This window comes from Typopeltis vanoorti, chromosome 21 (assembly GCF_054136105.1).
Source record: "Typopeltis vanoorti isolate ZY-2024b chromosome 21, IOZ_Tvanoo_1.0, whole genome shotgun sequence".
NCBI classification, from domain to species: domain Eukaryota; kingdom Metazoa; phylum Arthropoda; class Arachnida; order Uropygi; family Thelyphonidae; genus Typopeltis; species Typopeltis vanoorti.
In genome coordinates, this window is record NC_143569.1 from 34,723,710 (window position 1) to 34,745,911 (window position 22,202).

The following is a 22,202-nucleotide window of genomic DNA, read 5'->3' on the forward strand; positions in this document are numbered from 1 at the left end:
ATAATCAGTCCCCCCCCCCCACCATTTCCTGGTCTTCTCTTCAAAAAGAGTTTAGAAATGCCATCACCATACCCTACATCCATGGCACATCTGAAAAAATAGCCAAGATTTTAAAAAAATACAACCTACAAAGCATTTAAGCCCTACTGCAAACTTGCTACCCTCATCCGCTCTACAAAAGATCGGCTCCTTCCTCTCTCAGTGCCTGGAGTCTATAAAGTACCCTGTTCCTGTAAACTGGCATACTTTGGACAGACAGGCAGATCAGCTACTATCCGGCCTGGAGGAACATAAGTCATACATCTGCAAGCACGACTATAGTCAGTCAGGCCTGTCTTGGATACAACCCACAGGATCTCATGGAAAAAAACCACCATGCTCCACCACAGCAAATTCAAAAAGAGAAAGACTATTCTTAGAATCAGCAGCAGCTCTCAGGAATCAACCAAATCTTAACAAATATGGTTGCATTAAGCTTCCTAAGATTTGGGAACCGCTTATCACCAGAGGTCCCACTTTACATTCCAGGCCATCTACAACCACCCTTAGAGGGCACTCCACCTAGATAGGACTTTAGTGTCTCCCACGTGGTTGAGCTTAGTATTGTTTGTTATTTGTTTTTATGTTACATTAGTTTTTTGTAATCCCTGAAGATGTCTCATTGACTGAGACGAAATATAGGAAGAATTAAATTCTGTTTTTAATCCTTTCTGAGTGCTGTATACAATCCATTAAGCCTCCAACATGATGTTCTCACAGCACGTAAGCCTCTACACACATCTTTGCAGTCTTTTACTCCCTCAGTTTCTCCTGTTTTCGTTTCATTTGGGCTTTTCGTAACTTTCACTTCTACATTCCTACATTCTTTCACTCCATCACTATCTTTCTATTCATTTCCGTTTCTTTCGTGTACACTATCTATCTTTTCAGTCAGTTTCTCATTCTGTGTATCATGGTCCAAAGTATATTGCACTTACGATAAATCCATACTTTCTCTCGTCTTTCGCTCATTCTCTCCCTCTCCACAAAGACATCTCTTACATTCTGTCATGCATACATATTGTACTCAGGACATCGAATCAGTTTTGAAAAGTCTATGTCGCCAATGCTACTTGACTTTCGCAGCATTCGCCTAGTAGCACCAGTCGACTCCCATGTGTTGACCTCCTGACCGGCATTGTGTGATATTTGAAATGGCAATTTAGACTAATAATTCTGATAGAATTCACATATTCACTCAGACACACCTCGTTCTCAAAAATGTATAATTAAACCCTAAAATTTATGAAACACTGCCAATTATTATTCAAAATAGCACTTATCTTTCTGGAGCTCTTTCTGACACTACACAACTTACGGCCCTCTAGCAGCTGCATACCACTTGTTTTCATCACTTCACATGGCCAAGTGTGAAGTGATGCACGTTGAGAAGTGATCAGAAGTTGTGTACTATAGTGATGGAACTAAACCTGAAGGAAACTGATGAGGTCAGGGACTTGGATGTGCCTGTTGACAGGGAGTTGAATTTTATAGAGCATATTACAAAGGTAACCCAAACAGCACATCAGATTATGTAGTTGTTGAACATGCTAATGAACAGGGATAGAGAGGTTATTGTTCCCCTATATAAGGCTTTAATAAAGACACATCTGGACTACTGTGCAGAGATATGGACACCAGGATTCTGTGGGGATGAACTTGAGAGAATCTAGAGGTGAGTAACAAAGTCTGTGGGAGGTCTGTTGAATGCTCACTATGAGAAAGATTTATGGTCTGTAGGTTTCATAAATCGGTGAGAAAAATAGGTAAAAAAGAGGTGACACGATATAAGCATTTAAGTTAGTAAAGGGGTTGTATAGGATTGACACTGAAGATTTTTTTCGGTACACTGCAAAATGGGAGAGAACACGGAATCACCAGCAGAAGTTGTGTAAGAGTGTAGTTATGTCTAGATTTTTTGTTCACAGGGAGGTGAATGGGTTACCAGAAGTGGTTGTGGGTGCTTCATCAGTGAATGAGTTTAAGGAGAGGTATGATAGGTATTGTGTGAATAATGAATCTCTCCCAATACATCCATGGGGATACCTGTATAATATTAATAATAATAATATCTGCATAAAGTAGAACTGAGATTAACATTTCTAATTCTGTTATCAGAGTTAATACCAGGGGTGAATATTCTGGATGTGCTAGGTATGCGGTGTTCATCCACGGGATATCAATATCACCGATATTATATTTTTCCTTTTACTCTTGTTAGAGACTCCACTAATTGTTTACAGACTGCCTAATTCCTAAAAGTAAACACAATATACTAATGCTTCATGAAGAGAGCACTTTTCAATGTGTGAACATTGCATCACATTTGTGGTAATTGCCCAGGTGTGCATTCAAAATACATACACCTTTGAGCGCTTTGAAAAAATGTACAGATGGAGCAGTGGGTCACATTCTTAGCGTTCTAGTAGTTTTAAACCGCTTAGAAGGCAAGACAGGGTAAGCTCTGAGACAATAGCACCTGAAGGCTGTGATTGGTTATTGTGTCAACCAATCCAATTGAACGTTGTCATTAGTCATGAGTTGCTCTTTTTGTTTTCTGAGTTTCATCTGTTTTGCGTGCGTGAAGCGTGAACTGACGTGGTAGCCAAGTTTTTAATATATAATTTTCAATAAATTTATAACTTTTTTTGCCCATATTTAAATTTGGGAAACAGAACTGTAGTCAAAGAAGATAAGCCTCATCTTCCTTCCAAATTTTACGTCTTTGAATAATTCAAATATTATTATTATTACTACCCCAAGACCTCATGGATTCAAAGACTCATCTAGGAGGTCCTTTTATCACACACACATCTCATCATACCAAGCCTTAAACACACTCAAACTTCTTGCCGACACCACACTCTCAGGCAAGGCAAGGCATTTCAATCGTTCACAATGCTGCACGAAAAAAACCTGCCTCTCACTCCCCTACTCACATCCTCTTTATACAGTTTCCAGGGATGACCTCTGGTTCTACCCTGATCTCCCACTATTCTCTGTAGAACTTCTCCACCATTGATCTTATAATAACCCTTTACCAACTTGTAGGTCTCTATCATATCTCCCTCTCTTCCTCCTCTCCACCAGACTCTGCAAATTACATCTTTTCAATCTTTCCTCATACTCAACATTCCAGAGGTCAGAAACTACCTTAGTGAGTCGCCTTTGGACCCTTTCCAACACCTCTTCATCCTTCTGAAAACCCGATGACCAAATCTGGGCACAATAGTCCATGTGTGGCCTAATCAAAGCCTTATACAACAGAACAAGAATCTCCCTACTTCTACATGTCAGTGTCCTCCGCATCATTCCTAGAAGCCTTTGTGTTGTCTTCACAATTTTGGAGATGTGTCACCTAAATTTTAGATCCTTAATCCACTATCACCCCCAGATCTCTTATTTCCTCTACCTCCAACAATATATTCTCACCAAGCATAAATTCTGCATCCCATCTTTGTTTTCCAAATTTTAAAACCTTACATTTTGCAACATTAAACTCACATCCCCATTTCTGTGCCCAATCACTCAATTTATTCAAGTCTTCTTGCAAGGCCACAACATCTTCACTACTCTTTATGGTTCGTTCCAACTTTGCATCATCTGTAAAAAACTGAATATCTCCATCCAAATCTTCGCCAACATCATTAATATACAAGTTAAATAGTAATGGCCCTAAAACAGACCCCTGAGGTTACTCCACTAGTGACTTTCGTTATCCTGGATATCACACCCCCCATACACAACTTGTTGATACCTATCAGATAGCCAGTCTCCAATCCAATGCACTAATCTAATATCCAACCCCATCTGCTCTAGTTTGACTGTCAATTAATCATGAGGTACTCTATCAAAAGCTTTTGCAAAATCCAAGTATATTACTGTGTATCCTTCTCCTGTGTCCAAGGAAGCAGTCACTCTTTGTAATAAGTAATAATTTGTAATAATTTGTAATGACCTCCCTTTAGTAAATCCATGCTGTCCATCAAAGATTATACCATTGTTGTCAACCCAACTCTGGATCCTAGTTCTCACAAGCTTCTCCAGCAACTTAACCACAACACCTGACACGCAGATAGCCCTATAGTTTGATGCTTGAGTTTGATCACCTCCTTTATGAAATGGCACAATCTTGCTCTCCTTCCACTCCTTAGGAACTTGACCAAGTGCAAGACTCATATTAAAAAATATGTCTAGGCAGGTGTCAACTCTCTGGCACTTTCCTTCAGATTATGCGGTGATATATTATCAAGTCCCACAGCCTTATTTACATCTAGTTTACTCAACTCCCCAAACACCTCTTGCTCACTTACAGTCAGTCTCTCCTCCCCATCATCAACTGCCCTTAATCTCTCCATGAAGTCACATTCACAAGATTGAAAGATCTTTATGAACTGCTCATTAAGTATCTCCACCACACATTCTGCAACAGCTGTCTTTATACCATTTCCTCCAATCAATGTCATCCTTCCATAATCATTCTTTCTTTTGCTGGCTACATATCGAAAGAACTCCCTAGGATTCTTTTTTGCTTCATTAGCTAACTGCTGTTCATACCTCTCTTCTCTACCAGTCACCCTCCTTGCTTGGTCTTTGTAGACCTCATGAAATTGGTTATTTCCACTTCTCTTATGCTGCCTCCACAATGCCCTTTTTCTCTGTATTGCATGCTTGATCTCTTTATTCATCCATCTCACACCTACTTTATTTAACCTTCTCACCCTTGGAATACATTTAGACATTGCATCTGCTAGATAGTTTTTGAAAATCCCCCAAGCTGCATTGATCTCTTTTCCAGCTAACTCCTCATTCCATGCTACACCTGAAAGCTGTCTCCTGAGCTCTTCATAATCACCCCCCCCCCCTTGTAGTTCCACATATACCCTTTTCTCACAGGGCTCCTCTTACTACTGGGAACCACCCAGGTAATCACTTCATGGTCACTCTCACCAATTGGTGGATGATTTGACACCTCGTTTATAATTACATCCTCTGATGAGATGACCAAATCCAGACCCTTAATCCTCGTGTTCCCTCTGTTATATACTGTCTGAGGTAGTTATCCCTCAAAAACTGAAGAAACTCATTTTCTTTACTTCCAGTTGCTATCTCATCATTCCAGTCTATATTGCCATAATTAAAATCACCCATAATGATCACCCTTTTCTTATTTGCTTGGATAATTTGACTATGCATTTCACTATCACCATCATCCACATTACCTGGTCTATAACAACATCCCACCAAGTATTTGATTCCAGTCACCTCTATCTCACACCATACTGCCTCAAAACCACTGTTACCATTTCTGTCTTGCATCTCTACTTTGTATGGACATAACTCTTTCTCTATCATCAATAGCACTCCCCCCTCCCCTTTTTACCCCTTCTATCCTCATGAAACACTTCATACCCTTCTATCTTTATTCCTGTCAGGATGTCACCTCTTCCAACCATGTCTCACTTATTCTGACAATCTTTGGGTGAACAGACGCAATTAGTGCAGTCATTTCATCTGCCTTGTTTCTTATACTTCTAGCATTGGTATACAAACACAACAGCTCATTTCTGGATCTACAGCTAGTTCCACTGATACAAATCACTTGATGTGATCTCTCCATGCTAGACTGGGGCCATTTCCCTTTCTGCTTCTTCATTTTAGAACCCTTTTCAATTCCAACTGTTTTCTCTTGATCCCTGGTCATCCCATTCCTTTCCTGTCTACACATGCTCTGACCTCCTCTTGGAACATCCACCTTTCTCACGCTGTGTACCCCTGTCCACCCTGAGCCTCACCGTTTCCCTGCTCCTCTTGCACATCCATTCTCTCATTTTCTATACTCATACCACTCACTTCCCCATTCATTTCCACTTCTTTAGTCTCTCCTGTCTTACTCTCCTGCTCTTCCACATCACTCCCCTCTCGATCTGATTCATTCTCTCTATTCACTTCTCTACCTTCCAGCAGCAGTCTCTCCAAGCAACTCACACCATAACCACTCAAATGCAGTCCATCGCTCCCATACAGCTCACTTCGTCCCTCAAACTCATTCCACACATTAACAAACTGTACTCCCATCTTCTCACACATTTCAGCCAGCATATCATTCATAATCCTTGCTCTCCGCTGCATTTCACCACAGTCATACCTAGGCAACACACTGACTACCCTCCCATCACACTATTCTCTTTTATCCTTCCAAGCAGCCTCCTGATATCCATTCTGACATTCTCTTTGTCCTCTCTCAAATCATTTGTACCAATTAATACTGTTAACTCTTTTGCACGCTCCTGCCTCATATCCAATGCCTCAATCACTCTACTCATTTTACTGCCTGGAAAACATACCTTGTGCATTCTATCCTCTAGCACACCTTTAATAATGGAGTCGCCATACTACGCCACTCGCTCATCTTTCGTTAACTCTTTCATGCCATCATGATTTATTTTAATAGTTTTGACCTGAATTTTCTTAATTTCTTTCTGCATCCATTTCATTTCTTGCCTCATCCAATCCAATTCAACTTCCGAATCTCCCGACACATTCTCTCTATCATTAAATCTTTCTAACTCTCGACCCCCTCTTCTCACTTTCACTCTCATTCATCCTTCTTTGTTTCTGTACTTTCAGTTCAACATACATCCAACTTTCGCTATCATTCTTCTCACTTTCACTCTCATTTATCTTTCTTTGTTTCCGTATTTTCTGTCTAACATGCGTCCAACTTTTCGCCATCATTCATTCTTTTTTCACCACTATCATTCATTCTTTCGATTTCTGCATTATGCCATTTCTAGTTTCATTCGTTCTCTAAATTTCGTTTCCTTCCACCACTCTTGCCTCACTTTCATCCCTTTTAACATCCGTTATGGTTTTCAAATTGCTCTTTTTCTTTTTTACTGATTTTTTAACATTTTTTCATCACTCTTTCTCACCATCCTTCTCTTTCAAACGTGCACTCATGTTTCCAGCGACATTCTTGTTACTAACACTTTCTGTCATCAATTTAATATTTGCATTCATCAGTTCCTCGTTCAGGTCACACTTTGCACACACACCCTTCTTCCATCTGCGCTGAACATCCACAAATCATTTATGTAATCGAAAGAATACATATAACAGACCTCACACTTAATGAAACGACTGAAATCTAAATTAAAATCATGGAATGACAATGCTGCCGCCATTTTTTTTTTTCTCTGCAGGTTACTAGGTCTAATAATAACGATTTCATAATTTAGTGTAGGCAAGAAAAATTCCCCACACTAATCATACCGTTAGCGCACAAAGTTTACAGCCGCTCTTACTCAAACAATTATGCATATATACTTAATTATTCCTAGAATAACTTATCTCAATCAGGAGCTCTTCTTAGACACGTTCACAGTGCTTGGCTCACTAGCGCCCTCTCCCCAAATAGCAAAAAACTCATCGTCTAACGCTTATTTGTTCCCCTATAGGGAGTAGGCAGGGCCATTTACCCTACTCACTTTTGGAGACTGAGTGGGCAGTTCAATCTCCACTGGTAGCCAATCAGAGAGATAGCTGCCCAAGGCTATCACTGATTCATCGGCATGCAGTGAAGAAGGCAGCAAGCTAGTGCAGCCATCTCGTGGTCCCTAACCCTAACACAATATTTTTAATGTCTGAAAATAGTGTGGGTTCGATGGTCGATTTTCTTGAGTTTACAGGACGAAAAACCTGAGTTTCTGGGAGAAAAAACCCGCTAGCCCATGCCAGAGATTGACTAACTCGAGAACTGGTCAAAAAAAGGCTTAGAAAAATTTCCTCTAGTCAGCGACTAGATTTGAACCACCAAATATAGCATTCTTAAACTGGGTTTAAGATACTTAAAATGTGATTAAAATACTTAAAATGTGTTTCAGATACTTAAACGCATTTTAAGTTTCTTAAAATAAACACACAGTGCTCCACTATGTGCAGATTTGGTTACAATTAATTAATAAAGTATTCAAAGTTATCCCACAATTAATTACATTAGACCAATTAAGATGTTGCATTAGACCAATTAAACTTTTAAGAGTGTATAGCACTGATGTGCTATACACTCTTAAAACTTTCATCAATAAAAATGAAATCATATGGTCAAAGTGATGTGAATTTTGTAGTGCAGGTTGCATACACCACAGCAGCACACCCAACCAAAATAGGCACGTGACGCCACTGGTTAATACTTCTTTCCTATCAACCAGCCATCCTTCATAATGTGATCCATATACATGATGCATGACAGTGGAGATAATGTGCACCCTTGCATCACACCAATTTTACATCAAACCATCTTCCTGTACCTCCTTCAATTCTAACTGCTGACTTACATCTCAAATAAAGACTGTTTATTGCATGATATAATGACCCATTTTCACTATATAATTTATAATTGTAGCATCATGATGAAGATGATGCATTTTGAAAAGCTTTCCTCTTGTCACCTTGTCATATGCCTTTTCAAGATCTACAAACTTAGATACTGATTTTTTTATCCCTATAGTTTCTCATCTTTTTGCCTTATAGTCTAATCCTGACAACTTCTTTTACTCTAACCTAGCTTGTTCTTCTATGAATTTCTCAACTATTCTGCAGAATGTTTGAATTCATTTTTCACTTTTCACAGAAGAATAATATTAGAATGTGGAAAATTTTTCCACTTGGTTATGCTATAAATTAAAGATACCAAGAAATTATGTTTGTGGTTTAATCCTTTATCCAAGTGTAAGGAAACAAAGTTTGCACGTGATGACTAAGCAACTTGTATATAGAGGCTAGTGACTTCACATCACTTCCCTTACTATCCCATAATGCAAAGCACATATCCTTACGGACATGTGTAATGCTATGCATTATGGGAAGGAGTATGGATATGTACATTGCATTATGGGATAATAAGACAAGTGAAGTGAAGTCATTAGCCTCTATATATGAGTTGCGGCGTGAAGTTACTTCACGTGCAAACTTTGTTTGCTTACACTTGGATGAAGAATTAAACCAAAAATATCATTTCTTGGCATCTTTAGTTTAATATTAAAATGTATTAACAATGAATTAAAGAAAGCATAACTAGAATAAACTATCCATGATAAATTACATGGCCGTGTGAAAGTCAAATTATGATAACATTATAATTTGATTTTAACATTATAAACAATATAATTTTTTCATAGTTGCTTCATGGTTATTAATGAAGTTACCGAATACTTTTATTATCAATATTTTCCCCTTTAGGGATGTTGCTGTCTATTTCTAGAACTTAGAATTTGAAATAAGACTATATGATATTGTATTCTATAGTTAATTATGTGTGTGTGTATAATTATAATAAAGTTAATTAAATAATTAAATTAAAAGTTATTAACATTTTATATAGTCTTCCATATATCCAGAATTGTATGTTGTTCAGATTATGTAGGAAAATTGTTTAAAGAAAAAATTTTTGGAAACGAGACCTCCATATTCCTTATGGATTTACATCCTGGAACCTCATATGTTGTTGAGGTGTTAGCAGAGAATGAAATTGGAGTGAGTGAAAATCCACAACGTTTCTATTTTCAGACTAAGGAAGAAAGTAAGTAATAAAATTTAAATTGTTCTATTTAAGAGTTTTGCTCAATTTATTATTATTAATGTCATCATCATAGACTTAGTATGTTACACCATACACCATGTTCATTATGTGCCTCACCATCCCCAGTACTTTTCACCTTTCTGAAATTTTCAAAAAGAAGTCTCCTTTGCTCACCACACTTGATTTCCCCTCTTTCTCCTTGTTCTTCTTATAAGCATATCTTTCTAGTTGGAGGAAATGCCAAATAGATATCTCATAGACGACTCTTATCACCAAGAAATCCCACATTTCTTATTGAAAAGACTTATTCTCTAGATGAAATATGCAATAGCCACCACTTCATGCTCAGAATAGATCTCCAGTTTCTGTCCCTCTTCTTCTCTTCATATATGCACAAGTGAGGGGCCTTTTTGAACAAGCTTGATATATCATACTTTACCAGTGAGCCATCACCTCCTCTGTTCAAGGATACAGCAGTAAAGTGATTTGCCAACACTATGTAGCGCACAGCACTAAGCCTGATAGTAATGCATCAGTAGGCTATTTGATCAATAGGCAAATAATCTCTGCTAATTGCTGGGCCAGATCATACCTGAAGGAGTCTGGATATAACAGTATGGTGGGGGGGGGCAGGGAATCAGCACTGTAAAGACCATACTTGTACTTGGAGCCCAGGCACTCCTTGTGTGGTGGTTATATCCACAAGTCTTTCACCCTACTGCATACCTTTGTTCTGTAAATTTCTGACATTACCAGCCATGAAGGATGTGACAATTAATAATAGTGACTGCAGTTTAAAAAACAATCTACATAATACAACAAATAATTGCAAAAAACATGAAAAATACCTTCTTTAAAACCTGAAGAACAACAAAATTGTAGACAAAAAATATTTCCTTACCCACTTCACTCATTAAGGGCCTTAACATATGCATTAACAATATATGCTGCCATTCCATTCTCTTCCCTTGAATCCTCTTTATATGATCTGCTTTGGCTCAAGATTTCCTTGCTTCACTTTATTGTGTCCATCTTCTGCATTTACTGCTATAATAATTTTGATATCTGTGCTTGACTTCTTTGATTTTTTATCTCTGAAGATCAATTTCCTAGAGTCTAATTACTCAAACTATAGATAATGTTTCTAGGAGACCAATTCATAATTCAGATTAGATTCCTTTATCTAACTTCACTGATCAAGCTTGATTTCCAACAGTAATGATCTAACACAAACAGATTGTTAGCTTGAACACAAATCTAACCAAGCAGAATAATAAATAATTCACATCATTCTCTCCAAACCCTGTGAATTTTCATAATAAGTTTTTCCTCTAAATTTTCTATAGATGATCTTGTTTGGTTCCTCTGTTCATGACTCCAGCTTAACCTTATCCACATTTTCTCTTCAATCAATTAACATTCTCCCAGCCAATCTTAGCCTTGCACCCTGCAGCACTACAATGGTGCCAGTTCAGATGGCATTCAGAATTTTTGCATCACTTTTCCATGATCAGATTATTATTTCTATTTTCCTGATCTAAAACAGTTTAAATAAATTATACTTGCCAAGAAATTATACTGTTTAATTTACAAAGTATAATTTAGTTTGTAATCAAGGGAAAGTACATTCTACAACTGAAACAATCCTTCATGGAATAAAGCCTTTCATGCCTTTCATTCCCTACTCCACACAAAATTTCCAAACACCCTCAAAAACCATGGTTCTCCATGTGTGCCAAAGCAGTCCAACATAAAAATTCAACATACCTTAAATGAAGAATTATAAACACATTAACACAAGACTATTTTAATGTTTGCCAAATATTTCAGTCTGAAACTAACAGACTATCCTCAGTGGCTTGATAGGAACAGTTTTTACAAGGTGGAATAAAAACAATTGATCATTCAAAAGTAGAATGAGTCACGTGATGTTATATTGCTAATCATTAAAGAGAGGTAAATTTCATCAGAGTGATGAATAAATTATAGGTAACAATTTCATATAACAATCTTAAGTTATAAATTCAATTAAAGATAACATTAGACTAATATTAGAGTTAAAGGTCTCAATTAAAAAAAAAAATTTTTTTTTTAATGTGTTATCCAGATTAAACTTTTCCATATTTTTGACAAGGATATACAGTCATTTTGATTCAAGTTAGGGCATTGAAGTAAGGCCTCAGCACACTCTTTGAATAGGCATTCGAATTTATAGCGACATCTGTGTAGAAGGCGAGTCTTGGACCAGAGAATGTTGTGGCTTGTCTCTATCATTTGCTGCACCAATCCAGACCTATCAGATTTGTTTTGAAGAATGTATGATTGATGTTCTTGTATTCTTTTTTCTATAGAGCGTCCAGTTTGTCCAAAGTACGACAGATTGCAGTTACAAGGAACTTGATATACACCAGGCAGAGACATAGTTGAGCAATTATCTTTAGAAGAGGGGAAATAGGTGGATATTTTATTAAAAAGGATATAAGTGGCTGTTAAATCATATTTCTTCAGAATTCTTGAAATTGGTTCTGAAATCCCAGAAATATATGGAATTGGAACTCGATGCTTTTAAGTTTCAGTAAGGAAATACCGTGAGTAGACATCTTACTAACTATTATAATAACGGAATTAACTCACATAAATTATTCTTAATTCATAGAATTTTCACCTGAGTATCACAGGCATCATCAGTACAGGTACAAGGCTAATTAAACAATAACTGTTATATTCACAAAGTGCCACCTAAGTAGCTAAGGTTAAATTTCCTAAATTTATTTTTTATTTTATTTTTGTAATTATTTAATTATTTTAATTTAATTATTTAATTATTGAATAATAATTATTTAATTATTCAATTATAAGAATTAATTTTTTTATAATTAAACATATATGTGTATGCAATTATATGTTAGGAAAGATTTATTGCTTTATAAAGTACTTATAAATCTTTCCTAAAAAATTTTTTTTAAAATTAATATAATTGAATAATTAAATAATTATTCAATTATAATATTTTTATATATTTAATTAAATAATAATTAAATAATTAAATTTAAATAATTTAAATAATTAAATAATTAAAATAATTAAATAATTAAAATAATTAAATAATTAAAAAAATTAAATAAATTTAGGAAATTTATCCTTAGCTACTTAGGTAGTGCTTTGTGAATATAACAGTTATTGTTTAATTAGCCTTGCACCTATACTGATGATGCCTGTGATACTCAGGTGAAAACTCTACGAATAAAGAATAATTTACATGATTTAATTCCGTTATTATAATAGTTAGTAGTATTGATTCTTTGTTGTTATGGATTGGATTGTAGGAATCGAACAGATGTTGTGTAGTTTTTTCGGAGAAGTCATTTAATTTCATATGATGTTTGATAGTTGAAATTCCTTTCTGTAATTCATGGTGAGTTGAGCAATTAGTTCTAGCTCATTGAATTAAACATTTTATGATTCCTTTTTTTGATAAGGTAGATGGCCAGATTGTTTGAAAATGTACCATCCAGTAAAAGTGGTTTTCTGTAAACTGTTATCAGAATACCTGAAGGTGAGCGGATAAGGAGGATGTCTAAAAAGGATAACTTGTCTTTTTCAATCTCCATGGTAAACTTAATACGAGGATGTAAGGAATTGATTTTGGCTAAAAAGGAAGGTAAGGAATCTCTGTTGTGAGGTCACACTGAAAAGATGTCGTCTATATTATTATTATTATTAATCAGGCCTCCATGGAGTCAAAAGACTCGTAGTGGGTGGTCCTTTCTAAGAAACGCAAGTCTATCAATACTAATCGAGGGAGGTCCCTCATAGGAAACACAATCTATCATACCACTCCTTAAATGCATTGACCATTCTCGCTCTCGCCACTCCATCAGGCAATGCATTCCATGGTTCAACCACCCTCCATGCAAAGAAACCACTCATCACCCTCTTTCTCACAGTTTCCTTTCATAACTTCTGGGGATGGCCCCCTTGTCATGACTCCTTCCCGCTGTTCAACCAAGCAAAAGAACTCCCCAGTGGCAACCCTGTGACCACCTCTCAACAGTTTAAAAGTCTCAATCATATTACCCCTCCTTCTTCTATCCACCAAACTCTGCAGTCCACACTCCCTCAGCCGATCCTTTTAACTAACATTGTACACTCCCGACACCATCTTTGTTATCCACCTTTGTACCCTTTCCACAGTTAATTTATCCCCTTCAAATCCTGGGGACCAGATCTGAGAACAGTAGGCTAAGTGTGGTCTAATCAGAGTCTTATACAACGGAATGATAACCATTTTATCTCTGTAGGTCAGTGTCCTTCTCATTATTGTAGCAATCCTCTGTGTTACCTTCACTACCTTTGCAATATGTCCCCTAAATTTCAGGGTTCTATTAATCATCAAACCCAGATCTCTTGTCTCTCCTACTTCTTCCAGTTTAACTCCTCCCATAGAGTATAAAGCGTCCCATTGATATGTCCCAAGCCTCAAGACCTTACATTTTGCTGCATTAAACCGAGACCCCCATTCATTTGCCCATCTATCTAGCTTATTCAAATCCTCTTGCCGGGCTACCACACCTGCACTATTACTAATAACCCTTCCCAGCTTTGCATCATCTGCAAACAACCGAATATCCCCTTGCAATCCACGGACAATGTCATTGATATTAAGGTTTAACAATATAGGTCCCGTACTGAGCCCTGTGGAAACCCCCACTAGCAACCTTCTGCCTCTTTGATATTGCGCCACCATACACAACTCTCTGATACCTATCGGACAGCCAATTCTGAATCCAGTTGACCAATCTGACATCCAGATCCATGTGCTGCAACTTGAATATCAGCTTATCATGTGGCACCCTGTCAAATGCCTTTGCTAAGTCTAGGAAAATGGCAGTATATGCCTTTCCCTCATGTAATGCTCTTGTAACTTTATCATAAAAGGCTAGCATATTGCTCAAACAAGAGCACCCCTTCACAAATCGATGTTGACTCTCACTGATAACATTACCCTCATCTGCCCAATGCTGTATATGGTCCCTCACTACTTTCTCCAAGATCTTACTAACTACTGATGGCACACAAACTGGCCTATAATTAGACACTTCCAGTCTGCTACCACCCTTATGCAATGGCACTATCTTACCTTCCTTCCATTCCATGGGCACCTTTCCTGCAGCCAGACTTTCATCGAAAAGCCATGTCAAGGGCACTGTCAGTTCCTTAGCACATTCTCTCAAAACTCATGATGAAATACCATCCAGTCCCACAGCTTTACTAACATCCAGAGTACTCAGTATGTGGAACACACTCTCTTCCTGCACCTCTAAACCTCGAACCTGCTCTATCCCTCTAGTATTCAAATTTACTCCTCCAGGATGAAATACTCCAATAAAGTGTTCATTGAACAATTCCACTATGTCCTCTGCATCAGTCACTCTATTCCCATTTTTATCCCACAATGTCATTCTTCCACAGAATTTCATTTCTCCTCCTACTGGCCACATAGCTAAAAAATTCCCTAGGATTTTCCTTGGATCTAAGGGCCAATCTTTTCTCATATTCCAGTTTTTCCTTCCTTACCATACTTACCTTACCTGTGTCTTATATTCTTCATGCATCTTCTCTTTACCTGTCTCCTTATATCTCTTCCATAACCTCTTTTTCGCATATAGCTTCTGTTTAATATTGTTTGTCATTCACTTTACACCATATTGTGTCCTCTTCTTCACTAACAGAATACAGCTTACTATTGCTGCTAACAAATATTCATTCACAATTTCCGAAGCACTAATGATATCCCGGGCTTCCAATTCCTCCCTCCACTAAACTTCCCAAAATTGACGCCTAAGCCTATTATAATCACCTGCTTTATAATTCTACATGCGTTCCCGTCTCTTTGATACTCCTGAATGTCTATTCATTTTCCAAGTCAAAACCATATGGTCACTCTCTTCAACTGGTGGGAGAGATGTTATCATATCTCACCCAAAAGGTTGGTTGAGGGAATATAGATGAAAACAGGACGTCTTCTAGATGTTTCAAATAAAAGTTGGCTAAAGCAGGTGAAAGTGAACTTACCATGGCCATTCCTTTCACTTGGTTGTAGAATTTGTTTTGACACAAGAAATATCCAGAATTCATCACGAAATCGAATAATTTTATGATATCTTGTGGGAAGATGTCAGCAAGTAATTGTAAAGTCTCTTTGAGAGGTGCATTAATATATAGAGATTCTACATCGAAACTCACCATAAGATCAGTAGGTTGTAATGAGATATTTTTTAATTTATTTAAGAAATCCGAAAAGTTTTTCAAAAAAGAATGATCCTCTTTTTTGAAAAAAATTTTTCTCCTTCCTATAGTTGACTGTATTGATTCTCCTACTTATCGCATAGCCAAATATTTAGCGAAATTATTGAAATCACATATAGGCAAATCACGCTCTTTGTTGAAAAACTTTGGATTTCTTAAATAAATTAAAAAATATCTCATTACAACCTACTGATATTATGGTGAGCTTCGATGTAGAATCTCTGTATACTAATGTACTTCTCAAAGAGACTTTACAATTACTTGCTGATATCTTCCCACAAGATATCGTAAAATTCGATTTCGTGATGCACTTTGGATATTCTTGGGTCAAAACAAATTCTACAACCAAGTGGAAGGAACGGCCATGGGAAGTCCACTTTCACCTGCCAACCTTTATTTGGGACATCTAGAAGACGTCCTGTTTTCATCTATATTCCCTCAACCAACCTTTTGGGTGAGATATATAGACAACATCTTTTCGGTGTGGCCTCACAACAGAGATTCCTTACTTTCCTTTTTAGCCAAAATCAATTCCTTACATCCTTGTATTAAGTTTACTATGGAGATTGAATAAGACAACAAGTTATCCATTTTAGACATCCTCCTCATCTGCTCACCTTCAGGTATTCTGACAACAACAGTTTACAGAAAATCCACTTTTACTGGATGTTACATTCTCAAACAATCTGCCCATCTTGCTTATCAAAAAACAGGAATCATAAAATGTTTAATTCGATGAGCTAGAACTAATTCCTCAACTCACCATGAATTACAGAAAGAACTTTCAACTATCAAACATCACATGAAATTAAATGACTTCTCCAAAAAAACTACACAACATCTGTTCGATTCCTACAATCCAATCCAGAACAACAAAGAATCAATACGTCGAGTTCCAATTCCATATATTTCCGGGATTTCAGAACCAATTTCAAGAATTCTGAAGAAATATGATTTAACTGTCACTTATATCCTTATTAACAAAATATCCACCTATTTCCCCTCTTCTAAAGATAATTGCTCACCTATGTCTCTGCCTGGTGTATATCAAGTTCCTTGTAACTGCAGTCTGTTCGTACTTTGGACAAACTGGACGCTCTATAGAAAAAAGAATACAAGAACATCAATCATTCATTCCTCACAACAAATCCGATAGGTCTGGATTGGCGCAGCAAGGGATAGACACACTTGTCACACGTCTTCCTTCAGGCTGTCTCTCCTTCTCAGTTTACCGCAAACCTACACACACACACAGGCCAGTACATGCACAAAACTTCTTATCACCACCCAACACAAAAACTAGGAGTCATAAGCACCCTTAAACACAGAGCTCAAACCATTTGTTCAAATGAACAAGCTCTTAACGATGAATATGAGACCATCAAACATACCTTTATAAAAAATGGATACAGTATAAAAACTATTCACAAGATCCTCCACAAAGATACCACTAATAACAAAAAAGATTTCAAGAATGCTATTGCTATACCATGTTAGAGGCATTTCAGAAAAAATAGACAGAACACTACACAAATACAACATCAAAACCACCTTTAAACCCCCGACAAAATTAAGACACCTACTCAGTTCTTCCAAGTATCCCCTGCCACACTTAGCCCACCCAGGGTTTACAAAATAGATTGCACATGTAACATACCATACATAGGGGAAACAGGGCGAACCATCCCAATCAGAAAGGATGAACACAAACATCACATAAAATACCTCCATTTTGGAAAAACTGGCCTTTCTGACCACGCACTGCAAACATACCACAGAATTGACTGGAAAGGTACCAAGTCCTTATACCGCACCAAAACCTGGTTCGAGCGGAAATTCAAGGAAGCATGTGAAATGCTCAAACATAATCCGAATCTGAATAAAAATGATGGTCTAACAATTCCAAGAATGTGGAGGACCCATCTACAACCATCATAGCAACCACGAAGAAAAATCTCAAAACAAGACCTAGTTGAAGTGTTTTCTCTTGAACATTCAATAGTAACATGTACTGTACAAATCCAGAAGATAACTGTATAATTCCAAAAGAATCCAAGTACGTGAGGACTGTAGCAGAGTTTATTGTAGCTTTTATTTTATTTTATTTTATTTTATTTATTTTTTTCACTAGAGGGCAGGCTAGAAAAAAGATTAATTAACAACGTAGATGTAATTTACTTGTATAGAGTGCAACAGCATGTAGCTTGTTTCGTGTAACCTTAAAAGAAAGAGTCATCATAATCCATGGAGATGTGACCCACAAGCAGTGCAGCCTCTACGGTAAACTAAAGCTACGTAGTTCCATGTGAATTAATTGACTGGCCTTTTTGAAACGATGTAGAGACAGCAGCTTAATACCGAACTGCATTAAACTAAAGAAAAAATTTACATCAGCTAAAGCGCTCCGTATCTATGCCAGGCTAGAAAAAGCTTTGTTAAGAGAACAAATTCACGAGACACAAAAGAACTTAGCATTGACCCAAGCCAAAGTGTTACAACTGAAATTTGAGCTATCCAGTTACGATAATCAGGAAATTTGGAATATTCTAGACAGGATCACAAACGATTCGGCCAAGCACCTACTACTCAAAAACAAAGAACAATTAATAACAAAGTTTCCATTAAAACTACAGAAAAGCACAAGACAATTCCGACGCCATAACGGAAGGAGCAGCCAATCACCCAGCAACACAGTTAGGAGCAACCAACCACCATTGGACCGCTGTCTGGTTATCAACCAATCGGATTACAACCTCACACAAGGTGAACTCTCGCTACTGGAGAAAGGTTTAAATTATGCCATTGCTCCGAGGTCAGTAAATAAACTAGATATAATATATCATATCGAGAGAGGCTTAAGATCCCTCCCCGCCAATGTAGCTGACAAAATACAGATGGAAACTGCCTGTTTACTAAATTCAACCAAAAAATTAAGCAGCAACCTAAACAAAATGGATAAACTGGCCCTGAAATCCCTAAAAAATAACCGTGACATTATTATCACTAAAGCTGATAAAGGGAACGCCACTGTTGTTTTAAATCGGACAACCTACATTGAAAAAATGAACCATTTGGTATCGGACCACAATACCTACCAAATGGTAAATTACAACCCCACGCAACGTAACAAAAAGAAAACTACTGAACTACTTAAATCGGTTAACACGTGGCCAGAAGAAACAATCAAAAAATTAATACCGCAGTATGCCTGCATGCCCAGAATTTATGGCCTGCCAAAAGTACACAAAACAGACATGCCATTGCGTCCAATTGTGGAAGGAATTGACAGTCCGAATTACTACTTAGCCAAAAAATTAGCAGCCACACTCAAGGAATTGGTTGGTCATTCCCCTTACTACATAAAAAATACACAACATTTCATAAACAAAATTAAAAATATTACACTCAACGACCAAGATCTATTAGTCAGCTTTGACATAACTTCCCTTTTCACCAATGTCCCAATCAATGATACTATCCTACTCTTACAGAACATATTTCCACATGACATCACAGCCCTCTTTGCCCACATACTCCGCTCCGGATACTTCGTGTGGCAAAACAATTTTTACCTTCAAAAAGAGGGTACCGCCATGGGCTCTCCACTCTTTCCCGCCCAATAACAAACTTTTACATGGAAGATTTTGAGCAACGAGCTCTAGAATCGGCGTGCCTAAAGCCCAAAATTTGGCTCAGATACGTCGACGATATTTTCACCATTTGGCCTCATGGCCGCCAAGCACTAGATACATTCCTTAGCCACCTGAACAAACAACACAAATGCATCCAATTCACCATTGAAATTGAAAAAAACAACTCTCTTCCGTTCCTAGACACACTTGTCACACGTCTTCCTTCAGGCTGTCTCTCCTTCTCAGTTTACCGCAAACCTACACACACAGGCCAGTACATACACAAAACTTCTTATCACCACCCAACTCAAAAACTAGGAGTCATAAGCACCCTTAAACACAGAGCTCAAACCATTTGTTCAAATGAACAAGCTCTTAACGATGAATATGAGACCATCAAACATACCTTTATAAAAAATGGATACAGTATAAAAACCATTCACAAGATCCTCCACAAAGATACCACTAATAACAAAAAAGATTTCAAGAATGCTATTGCTATACCATATGTTAGAGGCATTTCAGAAAAAATAGACAGAACACTACACAAATACAACATCAAAACCACCTTTAAACCCCTGACAAAATTAAGACACCTACTCAGTTCTTCCAAGTATCCCCTGCCACACTTAGCCCACCCAGGGGTTTACAAAATAGATTGCACATGTAACATACCATACATAGGGGAAACAGGGCAAACCATCCCAATCAGAAAGGATGAACACAAACATCACATAAAATACCTCCATTTTGGAAAAACTGGCCTTTCTGACCACGCACTCCAAACATACCACAGAATTGAGTGGAAAGGTACCAAGTCCTTACACCGCACCAAAACCTGGTTCGAGCGGAAATTCAAGGAAGCATGTGAAATGCTCAAACATAATCCGAATCTGAATAAAAATGATGGTCTAACAATTCCAAGAATGTGAAGGACCCATCTACAACCTTCATAGCAACCACGAAGAAAAATCTCAACACAAGACCTAGTGAAGTGTTTTTTTTTTTTTTCTTCTCTTGAACATTCAATAGTAACCTGTACTCTACAAATCCAGAAGATAACTGTATAATTCCAAAAGAATCCTAGTACGTGAGGACTTTAGCAGAGTTTATTGTAGTTTTTATTTTATTTTTGTTTATTTTATTTTATTTTATTATTATTATTATTTTTTTCACTAGAGGGCAGGCTAGAAAAAAGATTAGTTAACAACGTAGATGTAATTTTTTTGTATAGAGTGCAACAGCATGTAGCTTGCTTGTTCTTATACTTCTGAATGTATCCTTCTGAAGATGACCTCAATAGAGGGGTCGAAACGTAAAGTTATTATTTTATTATTAATCAGTAAAATAATCTTTTCAACACATGTGTTTTGTGTCCCTAATTTAACAAATATGAGATATTTTATATATTTGTATATTTTAGTCTACAGTTCAGATCTGAACTGTAGACTAAAATATACAAATATTATTCAAGAAAAAATGAAAGAGTTTGAGAACAGGAATCAAAACTTGGAGATTCAGTGGCAAGCTCTGAAGAAAGCATTGATTGATTCTGCCAGAGAGGCATGTGGTGAGTTTGTCTGCAAGGATAGAAAAATCAGAATTCTCTGGTGGACACAAGAAGTTAAAGAGGCAGTGAAGGAAAAGAAGAAAGCTTATCAAAAGTTCCTGGCAAATAAGTCAGAGCTTGTGCTCTTAGAGGAATACAGAGACAAATGTAAGAAAGCTAAACACTGTGTAAAACTAGCTAAACAAAAGTCATGGGAAGACTTTGGTAAGAACATAAAAAATAAATATCAAGAAGGTGGCAAGATATTCTGAAGGTTGTTGAAGAAGCTCAGAAATGGAGGAAAGAGTGCTGTAAAAGGAATTAGAGACGATAAAGGTGATATGAAAATTGGAGAAAAAGATATCCTTGAAGTATGGAGTAATTACTTCAAAAAATTGCTAAATGAAAATAGCAGTGATGACAGCACAGTGATAAAAAACACTGACCAGGCATACAATCAGGAATATCCATGCTTGAAGTAGAAAAAGCCATCAAAAGCCTGAAATGTGGAAAGGCAGCTGGACTAGATGATATTAGACCAGAAATGCTCAAGTATGGAGGTATAAAAGTTTTTCAGTGGCTACACTGCATAGTTCAGAGGGCCTGAACAGAAGGACGAATTCCAGATGATTGGAGTCAAGTTCTCATAGTACCCATATATAAATAGGGAAATAAAACTGAATGTGAGAATTACAGAGGTATTTCCCTACTGAGTGTTTCTGGTAAGATTTAAGATAGTATACTTGAGAAACGGTTGAGAAGGATTGTGGAAGAGAAGCTTGGTGAAGACCAAGCTGGATTCAGCCAAATAGAGGCTTTCAGGATCAGATATTCACTTTAAGACAAATAGTTGAAAGGTCATGGGAATATGGAAATAGTTGAAAAGTCATGGATGCTTGGAGTGCATTTGAGGAAAGAGAAGAATTTTATGCGAGATACCGCTTACATTTGAATGAGGAAGGACATAGGCATCTGGAGTGATTGCTGTTCTGAATGACTCATTGTGTCCCAGGGAGGATGATAGCAGGGGTGACCTCTTGTGGGAATGGATACTTTGGAGATGGGAAACGACATCAGGTAACACTGAGCC

At 37.2% G+C, this 22,202-nt stretch overlaps 1 protein-coding gene across 4 annotated transcripts in view; it reads left to right on the plus strand.

The window, feature by feature from the left end:
- The window catches only part of LOC150094730 (cell adhesion molecule Dscam1-like), a 194,618-nt gene that overhangs the window by 93,214 nt on the left and 79,202 nt on the right, over positions 1-22,202 (plus strand). For all 4 annotated transcript variants that reach the window (XM_090411357.1, XM_090411356.1, XM_090411354.1 and 1 more), the window contains one exon: positions 9,458-9,622. In XM_090411357.1, the coding sequence (XP_090267483.1) occupies positions 9,458-9,622 (165 nt within the window). The remainder of the gene's footprint in view (positions 1-9,457; positions 9,623-22,202) is intronic.